The 24,724-nt window shown below is 35.3% G+C and overlaps 1 protein-coding gene and 1 long non-coding RNA gene across 2 annotated transcripts in view; one reads left to right on the top strand and one right to left on the bottom strand.

Moving 5' to 3' along the window:
* The window catches only part of LOC138237701 (uncharacterized), a 59,987-nt gene extending 51,983 nt beyond the window's left edge, over positions 1–8,004 (bottom strand). The window contains exon 1 of the long non-coding RNA XR_011189051.1: positions 7,667–8,004. This is a non-coding gene — a long non-coding RNA (uncharacterized lncRNA). The remainder of the gene's footprint in view (positions 1–7,666) is intronic.
* cntfr (ciliary neurotrophic factor receptor) overlaps positions 1–24,724 on the top strand; it is a 199,191-nt gene that overhangs the window by 172,548 nt on the left and 1,919 nt on the right. The window contains exons 7-8 of the mRNA XM_015340196.2: positions 16,243–16,432; positions 20,860–20,983. Of these exons, the coding sequence (XP_015195682.2) occupies positions 16,243–16,432; positions 20,860–20,983 (314 nt within the window). The remainder of the gene's footprint in view (positions 1–16,242; positions 16,433–20,859; positions 20,984–24,724) is intronic.

The raw sequence follows: 24,724 nt of genomic DNA, 5'->3' as shown, positions 1-24,724 counted from the left end.
TAATGATTAAAAACATTTTAAGGTCCTATTGTTTGAATGAAGCTAAACACCAGAAACTATGACCTTACAGCCCAGAAAGTGTTTCTGCATTCCCTGAATTTTGATGCCTCTACATTCAATTTGAATAATGTTTATACAACACACACTTGTTTACCTGGCAATTTATAAACACTTTTCTTTTTTATTTTGTCACTTACAAACAGAATGTTAAGTTTATTTGACAAAGTAGTGATTATGAAAGCAATAAGCCATCATGAATAATGGTATAATCATATGAAAGGGATTCCAGTTTAAAAACAAATAACTTTTAATGGAAATTCTCCAGGATCCAGCAGTGGAGGTTTAGATTATAATTGCCGGAGCAAGCTAACAAAAAGAGATATAAAAGAAAAAATTATATTTTGATTTGTGGTGAACAAGAAAGCTGAGTTCAGTGGCTGTGTGTGAGAGTGGGATTGTGTGTGAGGTTATGATGCAGGGGGGAGGGGGCTCATTAGTTTGATAGACAAGCCCCTGTTTTGCCCAAATGCTTTTATCCTATCAATAGCAAGTCAGACGTGAATGTGGATGTGGCATATCATTGCCTTTTTCATGATAGCAGACGGCCTCTCTTCTTGGCTTTGGAATTTATTTACATTCTCTCTTCTGAGGGGCAAAGGCTTTTTGAAAGAGAGGAGCTACAGTGAAGCCACAGTTTTTTTTTTCAGATTGGTGGTATGAGGCCAATTAAAGAGTGTCATGCTTGGCCAATGTGTCTAAATTATTTTACAGTAAATCACAGAGAAGAAGGCATGGTGCTGAAGGTTGTCTGGCCAACGCCAGTTGGCCCACATCTGGGACCAGCTAAAGGTTTAATGCCTGCCTGTGTTAAAGACTTTAAAAATATAAAGAAGGTTCCTGTTGAATTGGCCCTGGATACACAACACTAAGCAAGCAGCTGAAGAATTTCTGTCACAAATAAAGGAATTTTTTTCCTCAATAAGTTGATTTAAATACCAAAAGGATGAAGTCAAGCCTCAATGTTATAGTTAAATTGTATTGCGTATCAGAATGAGATGTGGGTCACTCTTTCTCTCTTATGTAATCTCTTAAGAATTTAAAAAGCTTTCCCCCACCCCACTGTATTAACCTGATCTTAACAGCCGTCGTAGACTTAAAGTTATTTTAGAAAAATGCAAATAATATGCAAAGAAAAATCTTCAAGCCATTTACTACAAAGTCTATTCAAATCCTTAAAAAAGAGAGAGAAAAGCATGGTGAATCATGATACAAAACCTAAATTTAGTTAAAGAAAAGTTTAATGAAAGCACATTCAATTTGTTGGTCTTTTAGACTTTGAATCAACACAGCACATGAATAAAAGTTAAAATAAATGTATTGTGTATAATTATTCATTTGTAAGAACACCAAATCTTAGACTTTATGGTTAACAATTTTTTTCCAAATAAAACTTTTTCTACTTTTTTTATAATGTGTCATGAATAAAATCATGACAGAGGCTGACACCATTTATGTGTCTATAGTTTTGTACTGAAACTAAAACATAGATTGGTTTCAATCTGTATATTAAAGTTCAAAATTATTAGCGCCTATATATATTCTTTTCTTTTAGAATAAGATTGAAGTATGATCACCTTTAATAAACAGGCTTATAAAACACAGATTTTAATCTTCCTTATGAGCTGTATTGAGGAAGGACTAGAAAGCACGCTTTAAAACATCATTTAATATTCCACAGTACATGCTCTGGAGCCTTTTAACTGTAGTTTGCTACACTTTGTATTTTGTAGTTTGCTGTATTGTTTCATTTTTAATTTGAATATGCACTATTTTTAATTCAAAGCAATTTCTGAAGGCCAAAGACCCAAGATGACCACACTCTTGTATATTAGCATTAACTGAGAGTTTCCTTGATTGAGAAACTACTCCTGAATTCAAAACATGGAAATATAGAATTGATTTTATTAAAACCTCTCAGAATTACATTGTGATATATCCATTATTCAGAAAACTACTTAACCCTGATAAGGCTCATGGATATGATGGAGTCTGTCCGGAAAACTGTGAACAAAGCAGGACTACAACCTGGATGTAGTATCAGTCCATTGTGGGGCAAGCACAAAGGGTAAATTTAGAGACATTAATTAACATGTTTATGAAAGGTGAGAGAGGATCAAAACACCTGGTGAAAACCCTTTATTCGGTTTCAAAAATAAAAAAAATACAAATAATAAATAGCAGAACAACAGCTGTAGAATTTATTTTAATTTATATCAGGGATATATCCAAGCTGTTTATCTCTAGTTTTATGAGATGAAGCATCACTGCTTTCTAACATAAACAAAAATGTTCAAGAAGTTATTTCTCCTTTACTGTCTCCCTCCCCCAACAGAGATGCGTCAGCATTAAATGGCATGCTGATAGTGTCAAGTATTTCATGTGATATATGACATCAGCTTAATGCTCATATTGAATAGTACGCTCTGATGTGTCTTCTTTTAGAGGTATCTGAAGAATCTGTAAATTCCCTATTTACTATTGTTTTTATATTAATAAGAGAATTTAAGATTGCTTTGAAGTTGGTTATATGTTCACTTCAACCATAATTTTTTCTTGTAAACTGACCTAAGACTTGGCATTATCTTTTAAAAGGCCAAATATAGTGGAAACACAGTTCTTAATGTGAGTCTGACAAAAATTAAATCAATCTGTCTAATTTAGTATCCTGTCCAGGGTTTAGTCTCATCTTGTGTCACATGCTTCTGAGATAATCTCTGGTTTGCAGTGACCCTTACTTGTTTCTTTTAGTATAAGGAAGGATTCGGAATAAAAATGACATAATTTGAAATAGTTGTAGTGGAGATCTGCATCAGCCTGTGTATTCTACAAAGCAATAAGTAAAGATTGAATTTATGCTGAAAGTAGATAGAATGAAAAACACAATGTTTTATCTGTTAAGCCTTCTTCAGGTGTGAGGGAGAGAGAGGAAAGGAGCAGAGATATAAAGCATGAATTTATATGGTACAGTGCATAAAATAAAATTGTATTACTGTACATATTTAAATTATAAAATGTGTCCCTACTTGTTTACCATACTTATTCATAGTTTTTAATTATTCATAATTCTTAATGCATTAAATATAATATTCAATACAGTACTTATAAATATTTCACAGCACTCACAGAGTGTGGAACTTCTCTATAGTTCAGAAATACAAAATTGTTTGTGAGTATAATTAGTAAATCGTATGATGTAAGAAATAAAATGAAACACGGCTTGCTTTAGTTACTTTTGCATATCTCATTTATGACAGATTCTTGTCGATTATACATCTTGTCTAATGATACTCCTCAGAGTGCTATTATTTTGCATTAGAATAATGTACACACTATAGATGACAACAAATCAGGGCATTACAGTGCATTTACTACATAAGCTTCAGATTTCCCTTTCTAAGCAATCAGTCTGTTTCCTTGTTTTTCAATTATACCCCTTTTTAAAAACCTAAGACCAGAATGTCTTAAGCACTGTTACTCTGAGTAATCATATTATCGAGGAAGCACTGGTCCATTTTCCTTTTGGTTGCATAATTCAAAGACTAACATGTCAATGGGAAAAGCTATTCTGCAGAAGATTTTTGAGAATGTTTCTATGGATTTGACGTCTCTGACATGAATGGAACATTCTCTTATGTTCTTGTTTTCTTCAGGTATATCACCACACACAGAGAATTTGAGCATATTTTCAAATATTTCAAATAGTTATAATAGAACATAATCCACCAATAAAGAAACCTGTACTTGTTTCCAAGAGCAGAGTATAGACAGATATGCCAGAGCCTCACTTAAAGGGGTAGAAGGATGAGGCAAGGAGCCAAACTCTTCTCCTCACAGGGTCCAGGGATTGAGCCCAGCAAGGGAGAATTTAAAGGAGGCATTTAAACTTAACCTCTTTGGCGAGTGGCAAGAAACCTGACTCCACACAATTGTAAGTCCAAGGCTTGAACTGAGCCCACACCACTGGGACTGTGGGGCAACAGTGCCACCTCTCCCACCACAAAAAATAATTGTGCATTTATACCACTTGAACACCCACCTGAACCATTCTTCCTCTGCCTTTAAGAACATAAGAAAGGTTACAAAATGGAGGAGACCATTTGGTTCATCTTATCAGTTGATTTCTACTAGCAAATTGAGCCAAAGATTACACCAAAATGTTTATTGAAAGAAGCCAGAATTTCAGCTTTGAAAACATTATTGGGTAATGTGTTCCAAACCTGGTTTTAACATGCATTTCCCCATAATTTCCACTTGAGTCCTCTGATACAGGTTTTTACGATTGGTTAAGCCTTGAAGGTTGCTGATTCCAGAGCACCAATATCTTTTTGTAACATGGCGGGTGAAATTGTACACAATATTTTACTTACACAAGGTATAAGTAATGCAATGCAAAACTTTTAAATGAAATCTCTTCATTCCAACTCAGCACTTCTGCCGATATATCCTATCGTTGTTTGTCTTATGTATTCTTTAGAAGATGAAAATTAATTGAAAATTTAGACACCTGTCTTTTTTGTGCCTAGCTTTTAGAATCTTACATCTTACTGTTACTCTCCTCTATAATTTATGTTTTTGTTAAATGCATGTGACAATTTATAGGATACTTCTATGGTGAGGACCCTAGGATATCCTATAAAGGGTTCCTGTTTATATCCACATATCTGCAAAATAGTGGTCCTAAGGTGACAGCACTAAAACTCATTCATGTTTATGCTGGATGCCATCAGCACTGGCTAATGCCCAGCGGCAACATGCCCAGAAAATGTTGCTTTAATGTCGCAGTTGTTCTGAAGGAAGTATAGATCAATGTCCCAGATGTCAATTTTGCTTTGCGGCACTGGATGGGCCTATAGCTTAAAATTAAGAATATATCCTTGTTGAAGCCCACTTGGTTGCTGTTTTCTAAGAAAAACAAAGCTATTTAGAATCTTTCTGACAGAACAGTTGCATTCAGTCCTCATATTGTTCAGAAGCTTTTCATTACATCATTGCTTTTCCCATGATGTGGTCTTTTTCTGGTGCCAAAACCTTAGAGTAAATTATTAAAATTAGGTTCAGCACAATCAAGAGATTTATATAAGTTTGTTTTGCTATATATTTGTGGTTTTCTAAAAGGGGAGCACTTGGCTAATGGTGTTGGGAATAATTTAGTTGCAAAAACATGTTTGAAAATCTCTTAATACGCTGTGAAATAGTGGCAGGGTTCCAGCGTAAGACATGTACAGTACAAATGAACATCTTAAGGAACTCATAAACATTCAAAGCCAGAGTGCATAGACCTTGTGCTTTTCCATATTAAAATCCTAAAGTATAATGAACCACATACTGTATGCCCTTCTGTATAATATAGAGTGTGTACAGTTGTCCAGCAGCAGATCAAAAAAGAAAATGCATTTGTATATAAATGGTCAATGACCACAGTAGAAACAAATGTTCATTTTCCAGTTGGTGTTACCCTGGAAAACAAAATTACAAAATAACAAAATTAATCATTTGGTACTGCATAGCTATAATTAAATTTAGCTTAACATTTTATTGCTTGACTCCAGAGATAAAGCAATATGCTTGGGAGCAGCAAGGTCTCTTTTGAAGTTTTAGAAACTACAATTTTGTTTATGTCTCCTCGTCTTTGCCTGTTCTTTCTAAGCCAGAAATATTGATAGCTTAAAAAAAGACCTGCGTCTTTTCTTTTATAAGTAAATGCTAGTGTAAATATAAGATTACAAAGAACAAGAATGTTTGAATCAGCTATAGATGCTGTTGAAGCAGTTGAGAATAATAATGTACAGTGTGCTGATATTAAAGCTGAGCATGTTTGGGTATGAATTGAATACACCACCTAGAATAAAATGTTATTTAACTTAACTTATATTTAACTGTTAGGTGGCCACAGTTGGCACAGTTGTCTCTAAGCATGGTGTGCACCATTAAGCAAGCCAGTCATTCAAGGACCTCTTCAAAGTTTTCAAGCTGTACATGGGTTACTGAAGTTGAGAGTGAAATGATCTGTTACTTACTGCAGTGTTTAGAATACATAAGTGTATGTGAAATGGTATGTGAAAATCTAACACTACTGTTTTTTTCTATAGTCTATGGGCAAATATAGACTGTTGCCTCAAATCATTTTGAACTGCCAGTCCAATGACATCTAGTGGTGGGAATTATCACATGCAGGCATACTGTAACTGTACTGTTGTGTTTGTGCACTAACACTTGTGTACTGTTAGGATTACTGCAATAAATAATAGCTCTGGAACCCTTGTGACAATGCTTGCATGTATCAAGTGCAACACAGTAGAGTTTAACTAGCATGTAGTAAATAAAATTTGCAGTGAGTCCAACAGATCAACTTTTTAAACATTGCAATTGTATATGTATTTTTGCATTTCTTTATTCTTACATTTTGTAAATAGTTGCATTTCCATGATAGAGATATGTTAGACAACTGTGGTTTAAATTTGCAGGAAATAATACAATACACAGAGTACAGAAGGGGTATCTTCTACATTTTCCATGGGTATTCAAGATTCTGAAAGAATGTTAAGATTATTAATAATGCAAAAACTGACAAATTAAAATAATGTGTGACAAAAAAGCTCTATGAAGACCTTGTTTTACTGCATACACTGCTCCAAACAGTTTAATCTCCCAACCCTATCCAGTAAATTAACAATTTCGATAATTCTTAGATCTTGCTTACTCTAGATAGGCCTCTTGATCGTTTCCAAACAAGTCAAGCAAAAATAAGTAAATACATTCAGTCATTCTCTGGTCAAGGAGACAAGTTAGAATCATACTTAAATAAAGGTTCAAAGGTTCTGTTCTGAGCCAGACAAACAACCTCTGTAATGGGTTTACAACATCTGCTTTTCTTAAAGCAGTGTAACTGATAACATATCTGACAGTAGCTGGTCAAGCCTATAGACTTTATTGAAGAGTAGGCAGAAGCTGGCAGATTTGTAAGCCCCACTGAGACTGTGCATTCAAAGCCTTGTAAAAGGCTACACTTCCTCAGCAGACTTATATACACAAAGTGCAGAGCCATACCAGCCTTTGATACTGCCTGCCTGTTTATCAAAACAACGCATTAATGTGGCCGCATGCCGGGTATAAAGTTACAATGGAAAATGCTGACAGAGGGGGGTGTATTTTTACTTCTAATAACAAGATCAAACAAAACTAGCAGAGCTGTTAAAAACGCCTTGCTGAAAACAATGCATTAGAAAGGCCCCTGAGTTACCTGTTGTTTCCACAGAATAGAGAGAAAAATAGGATTCACAAATTTAAAAATGCATGAGCATGCAAGTTCCTCATCTAGGAATTCATTGTCTTTTTTTATGTGTTTAAAAAGTATTCAAAAAGGGCAGACATTATTTTGTTTAAGCTAGACTAGAGAGGCAGGAGATGCTGAAATCTTCATCAGAATCAGGAAAATTCATTATTTTATCAAATTGCAAAGGCAAGCATAGCTTGGAAGATATCTTAAGCAGATCAAATTTCCCTCAGCCAGCTTGCTAGCCCTGTTTTTTCTTCTGGGAATTATTGAGCAGCACTACCTCCTCTACAGACATGAGATGACACACAAGGGTACCGCTGAAATGCTCACCTTTTGCACATCCATCACTGGTGAAATATTTCACACTGTTTCTTTCCTGCTGCTTTTCAGTTCTCGTGGACAGCCCAGCTGCAGTAGTATTGTTTAAATTGCAAGTATCAAGCTGCAGTTCTTTCATCCAGTGCAGATCGCCTTTTAGTTTGAGGTTGTCTTTAAAGTTCTGTGATGGACAGGTTTCAATCTTCACTTTCTCCTAAGGAGGTAGATTAATATGAGTCTTGTCTGTTGTTTTAAATCTGAAAATGTCAGAAATTGTCAATTCACAAACATGTATGTTACGACCCCAAGTGTCTAGGCGTAAAGAGGTGTAACATTTAGGATAGTTTTGGATGCAGGTGGGTTCTGGTGAGGGACTTGGGAAACAACAAGTGTTGGTGCAACAAGTAATGATTTTAAGGTGAATAAGTGACTTGTATGTAATAAGACACAATGACACACAGGGGTGGGGAACTAGAGTGGTGCCAAAGAAAAGAAAACAACAAACAAAATGGAACAGGATAAGAAAGTGAGGGAAAGCTGACCTAACTACAAAAGAAAACCTGAAACACACGGACTTCGGGGTTTTCAAACGTCCTAGCTAACTTTCACTGACTACCCAAAACCATAAAAGATAAAGGGCACTCACCCATGTTTACTAGTGTTACTGATACAAAAAATCAACTAAGTGTGTAGAATGTACCACAAAATCTAAACTAACCCTATACACAAAGGTTCACACAAATACACATGTGAACTACGAATACAAACGAGAGTAGACACATGTAACGGTACAAAAGATCAAAGAGGTTGAACATATAACATGTTAGGGCAAGGTAATGGCAAAATAAACAAACACAAACAAAGGAAAGTACAAGACGAACACAAACCAACAAAGCCGAAGCTATACAAAAACACACAGGAACGAAGCGAAACGAAGCTGAAGCAAAACCAAAAGCAAAGCAAAATCGAAGCTGAGCCAAGCGGGACCAAAGTCAAATGAAAGGCCCCTTCATTCATAAAATCCCCCAATTTATACAGATGCAGCCATTCAAAATGCGCCCGCGCATTTTGAATGGCTACAAAAAGTAATGATTTTAAGGTGAATAACTGACTTGTACGTAATAAGACACAATGACACACAGGGGTGGGGAACTAGAGTGGCAAAATAATAGTATCCGGAATTTCCGCAAGGTGGAGCTAATAAAGCTCAACCTCTCATGTTTGAGCTGTGGCCATCAAAGTCTTTAACGAAGATATTACTGATATTATTAATAATGAATGACCTTGGACAAGCTGTAAGTGTAAACTCAAAGTATTGCCCTGGTCACCATTCTTTTTTTCATTGACCGTCTTTGTAAAAGTAACACCACAGCATTTCGCAATCACGCATTTGTTTCCAATCATGCAAAGTACAGTAATTTTTGAGAATCGATTCACCTTGCCTTTCACATGCTCATAAAAGAGATTGATTTAGGAACATAAACATATTACCGTATGAAAACTGTACTGTATACAGTATGTATATTTAATGTCTTAACTGCGCCCGTTTAAGTATTGAATATTCATATCTAATTTTACCACTGAAGGGAAATCTTAGTAGCTGAGCATAAAAAGGATAGGAGCATACTGCAATGCGTGTGAAGGCCATAAACGATATACACAGGTTATACACAGGTTCTGTTTCCATATTGCGGATTTTGGTTATGTAATATTATTTTCTAGATTTCACGTTGTGAATATATGATTTGGGCAAACAGAGCTGCAAAGAAGTACATTATGGGTTGTTGTTGTTTTTTTTTTGCAGTTTTATCTAGAACAAGCGATGCTTAAACCTTTGTCTGATTCTTGTGAAACTATCCACACGACAGTTACAGTACCTAGGAGTTGACTTCAGTGATGTCACTGATGGGATGTTTCTAAAAATCCATCCTCTGTAAAACATCTTCTCTAGTTGTCCTGCATATGTATTCGCTAATGAAGCTGTGTGTTCTGAGTCTGGATCTCTACATTTCTGTATGAACCAGCTTAGAAGGCTAAAGAGAGCTTGTGTTTAAATTGAGTGTAAGGTAATTTATGCTTCTAAAGTCATGGTCAGCATTTATTATTGTACTGTGCTGTAAACGTGTTCTGTACATAGTCACATTATTTTATAGTGTTTTTATAGCGTTATCAAATCTGGTGGCGCTGTGTGTTAGTTTACTGACTCCCATGTCACATGGTCTGTGATTGAATCCCATGGAACTATGACTTTATTTTTTAACAAACATTTCTTTGAAAAAATGAAACGTTTCCCTTGGTCAGAGATTAAATAAAACCTCACTCGCACCAAACAAATTTATATTTCTAAATATCACAACATGATCGAATTTAAGTATTTTTAATAACAATGAATATTCGCGTTTTGATTTAAATCGTAAACATGTTTAAATATGTGTTTAAAGGCGATATACTGTATAAAAACGCTGATTCTTATGGAGTGTGTTCCGCCGGGGATTCAAAAAAAATTTTTTTTTAATCGTGTATCTAAGGAAAATTGCAGTATAACTTTGTTCATGCACAAACAGTGGCATGTTACATTAGAACTTGGGTGTCTCCTCTTGCCAGAAAGCTCTAAATTGCATTTTGAGTGCGGATTTTGACTTTTTCTAAATTGCAACCCATAAATAAAGCTGATAGAGCTTAGACTAACTGTATTCTAAACTATTAATTCATTTAGGGCTAAAATAAGTTCATTGTCTTCCAATCGAGTCGAGTTGACATTGGAAGCTTGCCACTCCCGGACTGTTAAACCAACGCATTAGCATGTTAAAGCGATTCCATTGAGGAGCCCAGCTACCAGTTAACACTGTACTTCCTACTTTGAAAATACCTGTGAAACCGGTTTAATTCGTCACAGCCAGCACTCCGGCAGAGAGGGAGTTGTACTCGTAAAGTAGAAGCAGGCGAGATTTCCAGCGAAAGACTCCCCCCCTCAAAAGCCCAGTAAGCAGTAATGCTTTATGTTGATCCCATTCTTTTCTCTTCCTGTTGTGTGAAACTCATCAGCAGGTCTTTTTTTCCCAATCAGAGGCTCTGAAAATAGCGTACCGCCCACTGCGCACCGTCAGAGAGGGGCGTGGCACCGAGAGAGGGAGGAGGCGCGGAGCTCAGCAGTACAGAACGAACGTTCTGCTGCCTGGAGCGCTTATGGCAGCGATCGCGTCTGCATTTATAACTTAGTTTTTAAAATTAATCAAGCAATATGAAGCATCTCTTTTTACTTTTAAGTCACTTAATTATCATTAAGCACAGCTTTCTCACCACTTATACTACTTTTTGATACCATCCTTAGTCAAACCAGAAACGTGTTGTTCTGTCTAATGACATTACAAGTGGAAAGATTACAGATTTTAATCGTCTTTAATTTTGTTACGTTATACATTTTAGAAACGTTTCATCCACCACAAAACTATTTTCGATTGTATTTCTGAATAGTATGTTACACTTAGTTCACTGTTTTAAATACATCTAATTAAGAAAGTTAGGTGTTAGCATAAACTATTAGCAATCATTAATATTAAATTTAGCACTGTAATAAGTTGTTGCACTTTCCCCTGCATCTTGTAAAAATATATTTTCATTGTTCAAATATACATTAAGTCTGACTATCATATAATAAGTTAAATACAAAACTAAAGAAAAAATAGGGTTAAATATAATTCAAAATATTTTGCTAACAATGTTAACTGTTTATGAATAATAAAATGTATTAACTAAGGAGTAGGATGGCACAGTTGTTAGTATGTTTTTTGTTTTGTTTCTTTTTCATAAATACAACAGAAGTACCTGATGTCTCAGTGTCCTTCAAAATTAAATTATGCATGCAAACCTGTGAACTAGAAAGATAACTAAGATATCCATCCATTTATAATGGTGGCGAAGTGGTTAGCATTGCTATCTTGCAGCACTGGGGTCCTAGGTTCAATTCCTGCCATCCTGTGTGTGTGGGGTTTACATGTTCTCTCTGGGTTACATGGTTTTTCTCCATATGTGTGATATGACTCCCTCTCCAAAACATACTGGTAAGTTAATTGGTTTATGGGAAAACTGGCCCTGGTGTGTGTGTGTTTGTGTCTGTCTGTCCTGTGATGGACTGGCGCTATGTCCAGGGTGTATTCTGCCTTGTGTCCGTTGCTTACTGGGATAGGCTCCAAATCCTCTGTACTGGATAAAGAGATTAGAAATGGATGGAAGTAAAGGCACTGTGTGGATGGAACTATACACAGTGTTAGAAACCCACTATGAAATGGCAGCATCTCACTGAGAATATAATATTTTATAGTGCTGGCTTAAGGAAACAGCCTTTCCACCTCTCTTGCACATCAGTATCCATACCTAGTTATTTAAACAAATTGCCTCTAATTATAAACATCTTAATATGCTGGCTCTGTGGATCCGCATCAGCTATGTTTGCCCATTCCTTCAATTCATGTGCATCCAACAGACAGTTCAATGCCAGCAACTACACATAATCTAAAATACAATCCTTATTTCAGTATCTGTGTAAACATATAGTCTGTTAACTTCATCATCTTCATCAAAAGTATGCCTAACCCCATTAGGAAGTGTTCTTGTTATAAGTGTATTCCTCAGCTTTCCCCAAATTATCTTCTTCTTACCAACATCTGTAGTCTTTTATCCTGCAATAACTCAGCCAACACTTAAATCTCCAAAAGCTGCTTGTGTTCATTTCTTTAAATCACAAATATCATGTGTAAATACTGGCCATGTAATACTCTGCATTGTGGAATAATAGTTTATTTTAAAGGGAACTAGAGAAACTAAGAACTAGAGAAATCAAGAAAGGCTTTTTTTTCTAGAATTAATAAATGCACATCCTGTTCACTGGGGAAATTAAATCCACACTGAGCAATCTTCAATATGTTCAGAATATGACAGCAAGAATCCTATCAGGGATGCATTACACCTGTTTTCAAGTCCTTGCACTGGTTACCTATCAGATTTCGAGTCAACTTCCAAATCCTTATCCTCATTCAGTACCTACAGTATATTGCTTATTATCTGTCTACTCCCCACCTTTGTCCGTCTGACTCTGGTCTTCTAGCTGTCCTCAAGAACATCTACATTCTGTGGGTGACAGGGTCTTCTCTAGATGCACCCCAGATCTCTCAATTTCTATTCCCAGTGATATCAGTCACGTACCCTGAGTGCATTTAAATCTAACCTCAGAACCTTTCTTTTCAGAAGACTTAGTGTCTCTAACTGCTTCATTTTCTAATTTTGGTAGCAACTGCTTGTCTTTCTTATATGTATTTACTTTGTAATCTGTGGTCCTTTTATCTGTTTTTACATCTACTGTATTGCTTTGAGATGCCACTTTTAAAGGTGATATATAAAATAAAGCTTTTTATTATTGTTATAGAGAAACATGATCAGATTTTCCCTGGTTAAAAAAAAAATATCTAAAGTATACTAGTTTGTCACTCTTCTCATTCCCTTTGCTAAATGACTTTTCATACTAATCTGATCAATCTAACTGCCTGTTTTCTGTGCTTTCTCTATCCTGCTAGATTTGCAATTATTCTGAAAATTTACTTCTTGAAATAACTCATTTCTAAATACCTTTTTTCACTGTTAACATCTTGCAGCAACTCTGCGACAAAATATACACTTAGCTCAACATGACAGTTCATCCTGCTACCAACATTGAATAAAAAAAATCTTAAGATTTCTATATTTATGTCTTTATTTAGTGGTTTGATTAGTGACAAAGGCTAAATAATCTTGGAAAAATGTCTTTTATGTGTTGCAGAAAAAACTGACTTGCTTTAACAAAATATGTTTACAAATCCTTTCACCTGCCAATCTACCTGAATGCCCAACTATCTGAGAAGCCCTCCATGAAACTATGGTTGCTATTAATTCATTTAGGGCTCACTGACAGAATTGCTGTTTTTTATGCATGATAATTTTCTGATTCCTCACTCTGTTTCATGTTTATAGATAAGACTTTATTGATTGCGAGGGGAAATTGATGTACATGTTCATGTACATGATGAACATGTTTGCATGTTCTTTTGTAACATACACCTTTTTGTGATTTTTTTGTATATCTAAGCAAGTGTTCCTGCATCCCTCTTCTGCACTATAGTCATGGCTTTTTTTCTGTTTATTTCAAAGCAACACCTGCTCCATTTCTAAAACGTTTTGCCCATGTGCATTTTTGTGCACTTTAACGTCCTGAATTTTCATTTGAATTAATTTGTAGAATGAATTTGAGTTTTAGCCTTAAGTTTTCACTATCTTTTGCTTCTTGTCCTACAACTGTTATTATTGATCACCGAATTATTGTACTTGACATGACTTCATTCAGCCTTTCCTGAACATCTATGACAGGCAGAGAGAGTGCTGTTTCTGGTGCGATCTTTTGCAGCTGACATTTCACTGTTTTAAACAAACAAGAAATTAGATTGCTCATAAATCAGTTATTCTATATAAACACAACGTAATTGCCCTCTGAAAATCCTCTTTTTCTTGTTTGTTTTAGAGACCTTGATCAAAACTGATTTTAGATGTCAGAAAGGATTTATTTTCTCTGTATTTTCTACATTGCTTTGTCGAGATTTTAACTTTATATCTAACTTTATATCTAGGCTCAGATTTCAGCTATAAATCGTACAGTAATTAATAGCAGTAAATACTGATGTTTTGCGCCCTCTTACCACAAAAATATATGTTTTGTAGTTGGGATTAAGTTTATTTCGTACGCGTAGCTACTCCGATTCGGACACCGAACAGTTAAAGATGGCGGCAAATTAGACACCCGGGGGGGGGGCATCTTCTCGCCTCCATAACTAAAATGCCAAATAGGAGTGGCTTAAGCGACATACACAGTCGTGTAACTGACAGTTTGATGTAGCCTATCGTGTAAATTTTGCTTTGTTGCTGATAGGTTAAGCTTTCGAAACTCATGTGACTGATTTTTCGCCCTGTTTCGTTGGTTAATCGCAATAATCACAAGCACCACCATGGTAACTGGGATGTGTAGTTTTTAATTCCGTTTGAATTATAACTGTATGTACTGTCTTCATATTTGGCCAGGGCTTTAAAGAGAATGCGCGCCAAAAAATTTTGGTGCCGTCGTCTCCGCTTTAAAGGTACCCCCGTGCTGGAAGAATTTGACCTCGGAACATTTGCCCAGCGTAGTTATAGTGGACATAAAAACAAGAGTTCGCTGGCATTATATCCTAGAAGACACAGACCGGCGCCAGACCGGTAAAATGCCTGATGAACTAGGGATTGGACAGTTTCCAAGTGCTTGTACAATCGATGGAAATGTTTAAATAAATGTGCAAAAGAAATAAACAAAATAATCATTTATTTCTTTATCATATTGGCTAGCTAATGTCCTCTCTTTGCTAGTTAGTGGCTGTGTTTCTGCGTTGGGTAGCAACGGGTGACTGTTCTCAGGCGGAAGATGTAAACAGCTTAATTTTCGTGTTAAATAATTTTTAAAAATTAAAATTTATTCTATACAGCAATCACATATTTGGGTACCGTTTCATAAAACTTTCATGCTTAAAATGTTTAGGGAGAAATGGAAGACTGGTGTGTATTTTTTCTTTAAACTATCAAGACCATCCATACACAGTACATTTTATGTACATACAGTAATGTTTATGTTCCTAAATTAATATAGTTTATGACCTTCAGATGCGTTATGCTCCTCTTCTTTTTATGCTCAGCTACTAAAATTTCCCTTTAGTGGTAAAATTCCATATAAATATTCAAAACTTAGCAGATTAAAATGTGCACAGTAAAGACATTAAATGATTAAATCTTTTCACTACCAACCAATGCACCACGAGTGCCCCTGTCGGTCATTTTGGCCAGCCAATTACTTACTGCGGTGCCCTCCGGTGCCCTGTGGGTAGGTTACTGTACCATGGGTTTTTACCGCTCATTTTGAATGGCTGCATCTGTATACTAAATAATCTGCACTATGATTGGCTGAGAAGCTGATTTAAGATGACGTCGTCAAAAGGAAATAATGATGTAATGATGGACCAATGGGGGAGGCAGAACAATCAAGGTCAGGAAGTGTGAAACACAGCAACAAAACACACACGGACCACACACTGGGACGTAACAACACAATTAGATTAAGAAATTTCTGGAGCACAGAGATCCCTCTGACCCTTGAAGAGAGAAGAGACATATTGTTTGCTTATACTACTGGAGTTATTTTCTATGGAAATGTAATTTTTTAGGTATTTTATCAGAGAAGCTCTGAACATTGTATCATACTCATACTCTGTGTCATAGGATGGTTTTGATAAATAATTATTTGAAATGGTATTTTTCCCTGACTCCCATAGATCTGTGATTCCCTTCCATTTAACAAGCATGTACCGTACATGAAAACTAATTTTGCAGCTGAAGCTGAAATTCAATCAAAAGCACTCACACCTAGGATTAAGGTGCTTGTCCATCCTAGTCCTTGCCAGCTATGCAGAAGCCATTTTGAATTAATGGTCTGTTGTGGTTGAAAGAATGGACATCGTTAAGTTTTTTAACTGCCTTGGCAGGTGGAGCTCTCAGAAAGTACCTCCCACACCATCACAGATGCTTACGCAGGAAAAGAATACATCATCCAAGTGGCTGCCAAGGACACTGAGATTGGAACCTGGAGCGACTGGAGTGTAGCCATTCATGCTACCCCTTGGATGGAGCAGCCTGTACAGATTACTTCCACCACAGAAGCAGAATCCATTGCTGGTAAGTCATCGTCACAAAATAAACCAACTGTTGCAGTGGCACTAAAATAAGATGGTAGAGTGACATGGCCTTGTAAGGAAAAATCAGTTCCATTTCCTTTAAAGATCATGTGTATTGTTAATAATAATAACCATTATTTTATATGGAGCTTTCCATGGTACAGTACAGTATATCATACTTGGGGTACATAAGGTATACAAATATAAACAGCTTATGGAATTTAGTTAATATGACTGAAAGACAAAAAAGCTCCTGTTTAACACTCAGTGGTTTATTATTCTTAGAGAGGAGCTTGCAGATAAGATAGATAAATTATCTGTAGCACTTTTAAAAAAGAAAAACATCAGTAGTGAGTACTCATAATTGGCCATATAAACAATTAAAAAAATTAGTTAAATAGGTGGTAATACCGGGACATCATACAGTAGTTATCCTTTTTCATATAGGAAATTACATGTAAATTCACATTTTGTTTACGGATTACAAAGGCAAAAAAAGTGTAAGCCAAATCAAAATAATTTGTGCTATCCTTATTGTGATTTTACAGATCGCTAAAGCACAGATGCTTTACATTTGCACTATTGATTTGTTATATTAAAAATTAGATCTATATATTATCAAAATATTTTGAATTTTAAAAAGCCCCAGAATTTTGTTTTGTGAAAAAGACCATTGCAGTTTGTATCCAAACTTCCAATATCTCAATCAGAACATAACATTAAGATTGTAAACAAGAGGAGGCCTTTCAGATCATCTGGCTGATTTGGATCCTATTACCTATGTGTTCAGAGGATATCTTACTGCCAGATGTATTATTTCTAGTTTCATGAAACTTTGGAAAAGAAAAGCCTTTCAACGCCATATTCAAGGAAGTGAACTAGGAGGGCTGCGGTCACCCATACACCATGCAACAAAATGAGTAATAGATCATACAAGATTAGCAATGGGCTTTTGAAAAAACGTTACACTGGAGACTCTGTGAAAGCTAAACAAAGGAGGCATTCTCAAGTTACAATTAAAGGCAATAACACTAAACCAATCAATAAAGGAAAAGGGGGCACATGTAATTGCCAAAAAATACTAAATGGACAGACTTGCAGTGGCAAACACTTATCATTGAAAACAATAGAAATCACAAAACAATCACAAATTCTGCAAGGCTTTGCTCTCTGCTTCTCTGTCCAGGTCCTGACAAAGATGTACAGTTGCTTGGTCTGTTCAGCTCAAGCCTTTCTCGAGTCTTGATCAGAAACGGAAAGCGAATTGAAAGACAAAATAAATCCCCTTTCCCCTGACAACAACTTTAATTATTTTGCACTGATGTCACCATCAGAAATTAAAATTGCTCCCAGTTTTCACTTACAATACTTTGCTGATATAGAGTTGCTAGCAGCACATATATACATGTTAAAATAAAATTAATACTAACTAACTAAATTACTAAATACTAAATTGTAATGTCAGATACCATCACATCAGTCTCTCAAAAGCAGAGAAAAGCAACATTAAACCTTTCCCATTGATAAGCCTATACTTTTGCCACCAGAAGTTTCATATTTTCCCTGCCAGTAAAAGACAATAACTGTCATCAAAACTTTTAAAACACTTGCAGTGTATGCAAATGAGGAAGAATGGGCATGTCAGTGTGCTTGCCTCCTATCATGGTAATGCAACCACAGCACCACAACAAAATTATAACCATATGACCATAGTAGATGGCACCATCTACTGCCATAATAAAATACCAGGGCTTATGAATAATCTACTGTTTGGTCTAACTTAATATTAGAAAAAATGTCTTACAGAGATGTTGTTGCCATTTGAAAAACTATGACTACCTCTTAATCTTCCGCATAGTCATGTATAGGCTAAATAAATATTTACTTAAGAGGCGCATCTCAATTCATCGTGTTACATCAACAAAACCACAAAACCTTTACAGAAAACCTTTTTTTTAAGAGACAACTGGAGCTTCACAAAACTGTTTTCAGAACTGAAAAACACCAAGGTGATTTAATCAAAATATGATTGTGCGCCGTGTGCTCGTATACGACCATAATCTAAGTCCATTTTTACTTTTGAGACCAGCATCATATTTCATCGTTTTTTAACAACAAAACCTTTACAAAACCTTTTATCAATCGAAAAAGGACAACCGGAGCTTTACAAAACCATTTACAGAACCAAAAAACACCAAGGCAATCAATCACAAGGACACAATTTTATCTGATGATGCACTTCGAAACTTCCAAAGTGCATTGATAAAGAAATAAGTAAGCCAGCAAAACATGACTGCAAAAGCAAAAAAAAACATATATCCCATGTTTTTACCTTCTTCTGAAGCACAATGTATATCCACAAAAGACTAGACTAACTCACCTCCAGACCTGGAGGAAACTGTAGATTATTGGCTTTGGAATAGATATTTGAAACTGGACCACCTGAAATAAGGTGATCTGATTGGTAAAAAGCACTGTTATTCATTGTATTTTCAGCCATTCAGAGCCCTTAGGTGGTGACACTTCCTCTAGAAGCCTCAGGCTGCATTCCACCTGCCTTCTAGCTGTCAATCATTTACTCAAAAGGGGTAATTCAAGGTCCAGTCTTCATAAAACGTTATGTAGATTTTTTTCAAATTGATCCATTTGTCCTAAATGTTTATCCAAGCTAGTAGACACCTAGGAAAAGGCCTACAAGACTTTTTTCAGGTACCTGACAGGCCTACAATGGTAAGTGACCTCTGAAGACCAAACATTTTTTTTGCCTGTTGTTTTTTTTTAAATGTTTGTCTGCTAATTGGACACATTAAGAAATTTGACTGTTCACACTCACAGCCAACGGGGTTAGCTTAATTTAAGACCTGAACCAGGCTCCTGCTATGTTCTGCTGCAGAGATACTGTATAACAAAAGGGGATTAAATTCCAGGCGGACAGTGTCTAAAATGGTCTGGAAGAGTAAGAGGTTAAAACAAAAAAAGCTTTACTGTTTTTTTTGTCTGGTATTTCTTTAAGTGACACTAAGTTTTTTTTGTATATACTGTACTATATATACTACTGTATATTGGGTTACCTTAGTTAATAATTGAAAAAACAAAACAAATATTAAACACTACCCATAAAATTAATAGATTACGCGATCTTTAATCAGCAATTAACTGTTTGCATTCCATGAATTAAGAAGAAGTTTGTGCTTCAGAACATAATTGATAAAATTAACTGATTTTTTAATGCTTTCAAAGTAACATTTCATGCGATATGGATGTCAGACACCCATTGGAAGGCAATATTTGGATCATTGAACATTACCTTGTATCAAAATAGTTGTTTTTCTTCCTCAAGTGATACTGTAAGTGGCTCTGTATAAAATTTCCAGGCATATGTGATATTTCAATTTGCATCACTTTTGACAATTAAAGAACTGGTTCATTTAATTTCATGGTAGCTTAGGTGAAGGGCTGTTAGGGATGTTTGTTAATTAGTTTATTCATTAGTGCTGCTTATTATTTTATTATTGCTTAGTTTAAAGTAGCAAGGAAGGTCCTTTGGGGTTGTTATCTTAGATCTTTTTCTGATTTTGAAGATACTGTATTTTATGAGTTCAAAAATATCCAGCATCAGTTACAGTATATAAAAATTAACAACCTAAAGTATATTGTTGTTTTAATAAAATATATTAATGCTAATGTTCTTGGAGTTTATTTATAAGATGTTGTAAGATATCCAAACTAAAGCTTACAGTTCAATTTAATGTGTGAATATTTTTCTCCTAAATCACTTCTTGCTTCTGTATATAATACAAATAAAATAGTAACAAGAAAAAAGATGTACTGGTGTTGTAGGTTACATCCCTTCCATGGCAAGTGAAATGTGGATTTTTGAATCCTCATAAGTACAGTATACTGTAAATGTAAATTAGCAAAGTTCATTGAGAAGTGAAAAGGCAAGCTAAATAATGTTGTCACACTGTGAATAAAACATGTAACTCACAATAAATGTAACTGTTACTATTTAAGATACTTAAAAAAAAGTTTTTCTTGCATAATTTATTTGCCATCCTACAATTTTGAAATATTGATCACACACACAAAAATAATTCCTTTCCTAACAACTCAATGTCACACTGGGAGCCTTCACACCCTTGCAAAAATAGAAATGTAAAACTACAAAAGATGTCTGTGTACTATAATATGATTCAAACAAATAAATGTTGTCATCTAGCATCTGATTGGGAGAAAAAAAAGGAAACCAATGTGTTACCATGGTAGCAGAGCAACTAGGTAAAGCTCTAGTCAATTGACAACTGGAGAACAGGTTTCTTATCCTTAATTCACATCATGCAATAGAAGGTGATTAAATGTAGTATTGAAGGTATCTCACCCTGCTTAAAATAATATTAATATCTGAAGATTTTGTTTTTGTGGCTTTAGAAACAACCCCATCCCCAGCTCCAGCATCAGCAGAGCCCCGACTGGGAAACCCTCTGGGTGGCTCTTCGTCATTGGCGTGGTCAGCCAGTCTCCTTGTTGCCTCTGTCGTCATCTCTCTTATGTGGTAGGTATGGAGCCTCACGGAGTAAGGAGGTTTAACTTGATCTTTCTTCAGCTTCTTATAAAATGTAAACAAATATAAATGCTTAACCTAAAACTATAAATATAAACAGGCAGTCCAGGGTATTTTTCAGTAACAAAAGATTCCAGAGACTTTAGCTAAAATCACATTTACAATTTGATTCCCGACACTCATTTTAACCAATATTCCTACTGTAGACAGAACGGGAATAGAGGGCCGTAAACAAGGTGTGAATTAAAGCAGCTTATTGACGGTTAAAAGTGCCTCCAAATGCCAGTGAGATCCAAGGAGTTTTGTACTCAATGATCTCAAGGTAAAACCTGGTACCACCAACAGTGAAGTTTTGAAAACATGAAGGGCTTTAACAGCATCTAGAACTTAAGATGAATATATTCTAAATGTATAAATGAAGTAAATATAAATATAATACATATAAAAACATAACCTCCCCACCAATCAAGCTTTTCTGGAAAATATAAAGCAAGATAAATTTGAGGTGTTGCAAAAGCACAGTGTATATAAATATAAATTAAATACATTCCCTTCAGAATGCAGTTCAACACCCTAAAGGCCCTTGAACTTCTGTACAGTTGTGTATAGAAGCCAAATTAGTTATGGTAATGGATATGCACTGCTCAGATGAGAGAACAAGGTACAGTAAAAGTAGACCTTTAGCAGAGTAAGCTAGTGAGAGAAGAAGCTCTTTCTAGTGTGTATATTCTGAGAGCTACTATACTAGGAGCATCTGAAAGAAATAGCTAGTCAAATGATGTGTAAAATTATATATTGACACTATCGACAGCCACCACTTTTCAATCAGGACCTACTGACAATGTGAACAGATTCTTCTTTGGCAGTAGACTTCAGAAATGTGCACAGCAAAAAAAACAACAAAGAATTCAAAATAATGTCATATTTTCATTATGGCTGACTCTGTACAAGTTGAAATCCAGGACAACCAAGATGGATTTTTCAATTTGTCCCAATTGTTTCATACATTTCAGCTGCTGCCGAAAGGTCTGGATGCTTTGAAGTGCATAGAATATTTGTTTAGTGTCTTTGAATATTCTATGAAGATCACTGTCATGTGAAAAACTGCGTGAATGAAATATTGAGTTAGAACATTAGCAAAAAAACAAAATAGAAGCAGAAGAATGAACACAATGATGAAACGAACTTTGATTGTCACTTTTATTATCTTCACTCTGAACTTTATAGAAAGTCAAAGTTAATTCCATACAAAAAACTGAAAAAAAGAAGAAAAACCTTTCAGTTTTTGAGCCTTCTTCAGGTATATGGGAGAATGAGGGCGAAAGCAGGAACATGAGAGCTAAGACTTGTGTGTGCCACATGTGAACAGGATACAGCATTTCAAGACTTACAGTGGTGCTAGAAAGCTTGTGAGCCCTTTAGAATTTTCTGAATTTCTGCATAAGTTAAAATGTGATCAGATCTTCATCTAAGTCATAAAAATAGGTAAAGAGAACCCAATAAAACAAATAAAACACAAAAGGATATACTTTTTCATTCATCAATTGATCAAAATGATCCAACATTAAATGTCCTTGTCGGAAAAAGTATGTGAACCTATGCTTGAGCAGCAATGTTGTGTGTTATTTGTTTTATTGGGATGTCTTTATCTATTTTTATGATTTAGATGAAGATCTGATCACATTTTAGGTCAAATTTATGCAAAAATTCAGAAAATTCTAAAGGGTTTACCAACTTTCTAGCAGCACTGTACGAAAATAACGTATATATTTTTTTACTTTTCTTCATGGAATGGTACTTGTATTCTTTGCATAGCTTAAGGGCATCTACTGTCGAAAACCAGAATGCCCAGAGGGTTTGGTTCCAATCATTATGTTTTCCAATTGAAGAGGAAACAAGTTTGCCGTCACAGTGACAATGTGGATACATTTAACAACATTATTTCACAGTGTTACTGCCATAATGTGGTTCTTTACGGTAGGGTTTCTAAGAGTTGTTTTAAATCCTAGGATATGTCTGGATAGTCTTCTGGAGACAGGATTAGAAATTATGGATCACACCATTTGGTGAAATAATTTCACACTCTCTGTTCTTTGTTGTATCACTTACATAGAATAACTATATTTTCCTTTTGCAATGATTTGTGCACATTGTAATGTACTTGAAGGTATTCTGATGTAAAAGGACAATATTTGACTCACAAAATACTTGCGTTGTCTTGCAGTCCCAGCGGCACTATGCTGCATTTATAGTTGTGTTGTTTTATCATCAAAGGATTACAAAGGTCCAGGTAGGATATCATTGTGCAGTGGCTTTACTGTAGGTCAATAGTTTCTAAATGAAGGCAAAATTATGATTGATGGTAGTCTCTAGAATTTCTCATTTAAAATGTTGTACCTTCACTGACTGTTAGGTAATCAATCATGAAAGTATCCCATTACTACTCTAATTAAGTAGATCATCATGTATTATAGCCTGTGTCCCACAACATAGACTTAAAACAAGAAAAGAATTTAAACAGCTTTCACTACTCAGTGTAATGTAATCATGAGGTCAGAATAACATTAGCTAGGGCAGCAGTTTTGTTTTAAACGTTAAGTGTTTCTGAGTAAAACTTATTATTTTTTGCTAGTTGTCTATAACTGTTATATCTAGAGTTACTTAGTAAAAATCTTTCCAATTGGAGGTCATGTGTTATCCAACTGTGTAAAATAATGTTTCGGCAGCTGCCGAACTTATTAATAAAACATTTGGCTGTACTTTATAGTAAATGAAGAGTTATTGTTCCATAAAAATAAGTCAGGATATGGTTATGTTTGTGACCTTGTTAAATCAAATGACAGACATGCTAAAACATCCCAGTATTTCTTAATAAGCCCCATATCATAGACTGTACATTGTAGTTCTGGATAAACAGAGCTTACAGAGAATACAATTTACAGTAGTATTTAATATAATTCTAGTCAATAACCAATTGCACAAGTTTGCACAAAATTAAAATAAAATTGGCTTTAAAACAGATAACTATTAGCAGACTGAAGAACATGTAGGTTAAAACATTGCCTCTGTATCTCCTTAACCAGGTGAAAACCAGATGGGATATACTCAATATCCCATTCATTTTTTCATTAGCTTTAATTTAGGTTGGTTGCCATTATTTCAAGATTTATGATTAATTATATGTCTATTCCAGCATATGTTATCTGTGGCTGGTCAGCAAGGTGCCCTGCTCTAAAGTAATTGAAGTACTGACTGCCTAGATCTGTAAGATTGACATTGCACAGGCTACTGGTCAGTCAGCCTCTCAGGAAGCTGCCTCCAGCATCAGACAAACTTCATAGTTTAGGATCTTTTCAGCTTGTACTCTCTTAGGAACATAGCAGTGAAGCATTTTAACTGATGTCCAGTGTCCTCCTTTGTGTTGTATTTTTGCTAAACTGCTGTATTATGTTTTTTTGTGATTTCTAGTGCAGTTCTTTTGAAAACTTAGTTTTTTTTATTTTCTGACACAAAACAAGAGTCTTCAGCACATTTGGAACCTACACTGGATCATTACTTTTATAGTTTTGTATTAAGCATGGAGTTTTAAAACATCATAGTGCTTTTTATTCATTTTCTATGTGTTTTAATGCTTTAGTAAGACCTGCATTTATTTATGAGGTAAAAACTATTTTGCTGTTCAGATGTTTAGTTTGCCTCAGTGGAAATACCATTCAGCAGGTACAACAAAGG

Source organism: Lepisosteus oculatus, chromosome 3, assembly GCF_040954835.1.
Source record: "Lepisosteus oculatus isolate fLepOcu1 chromosome 3, fLepOcu1.hap2, whole genome shotgun sequence".
NCBI classification, from domain to species: domain Eukaryota; kingdom Metazoa; phylum Chordata; class Actinopteri; order Semionotiformes; family Lepisosteidae; genus Lepisosteus; species Lepisosteus oculatus.
This window is presented reverse-complemented; position numbering and strand designations above follow the sequence as displayed.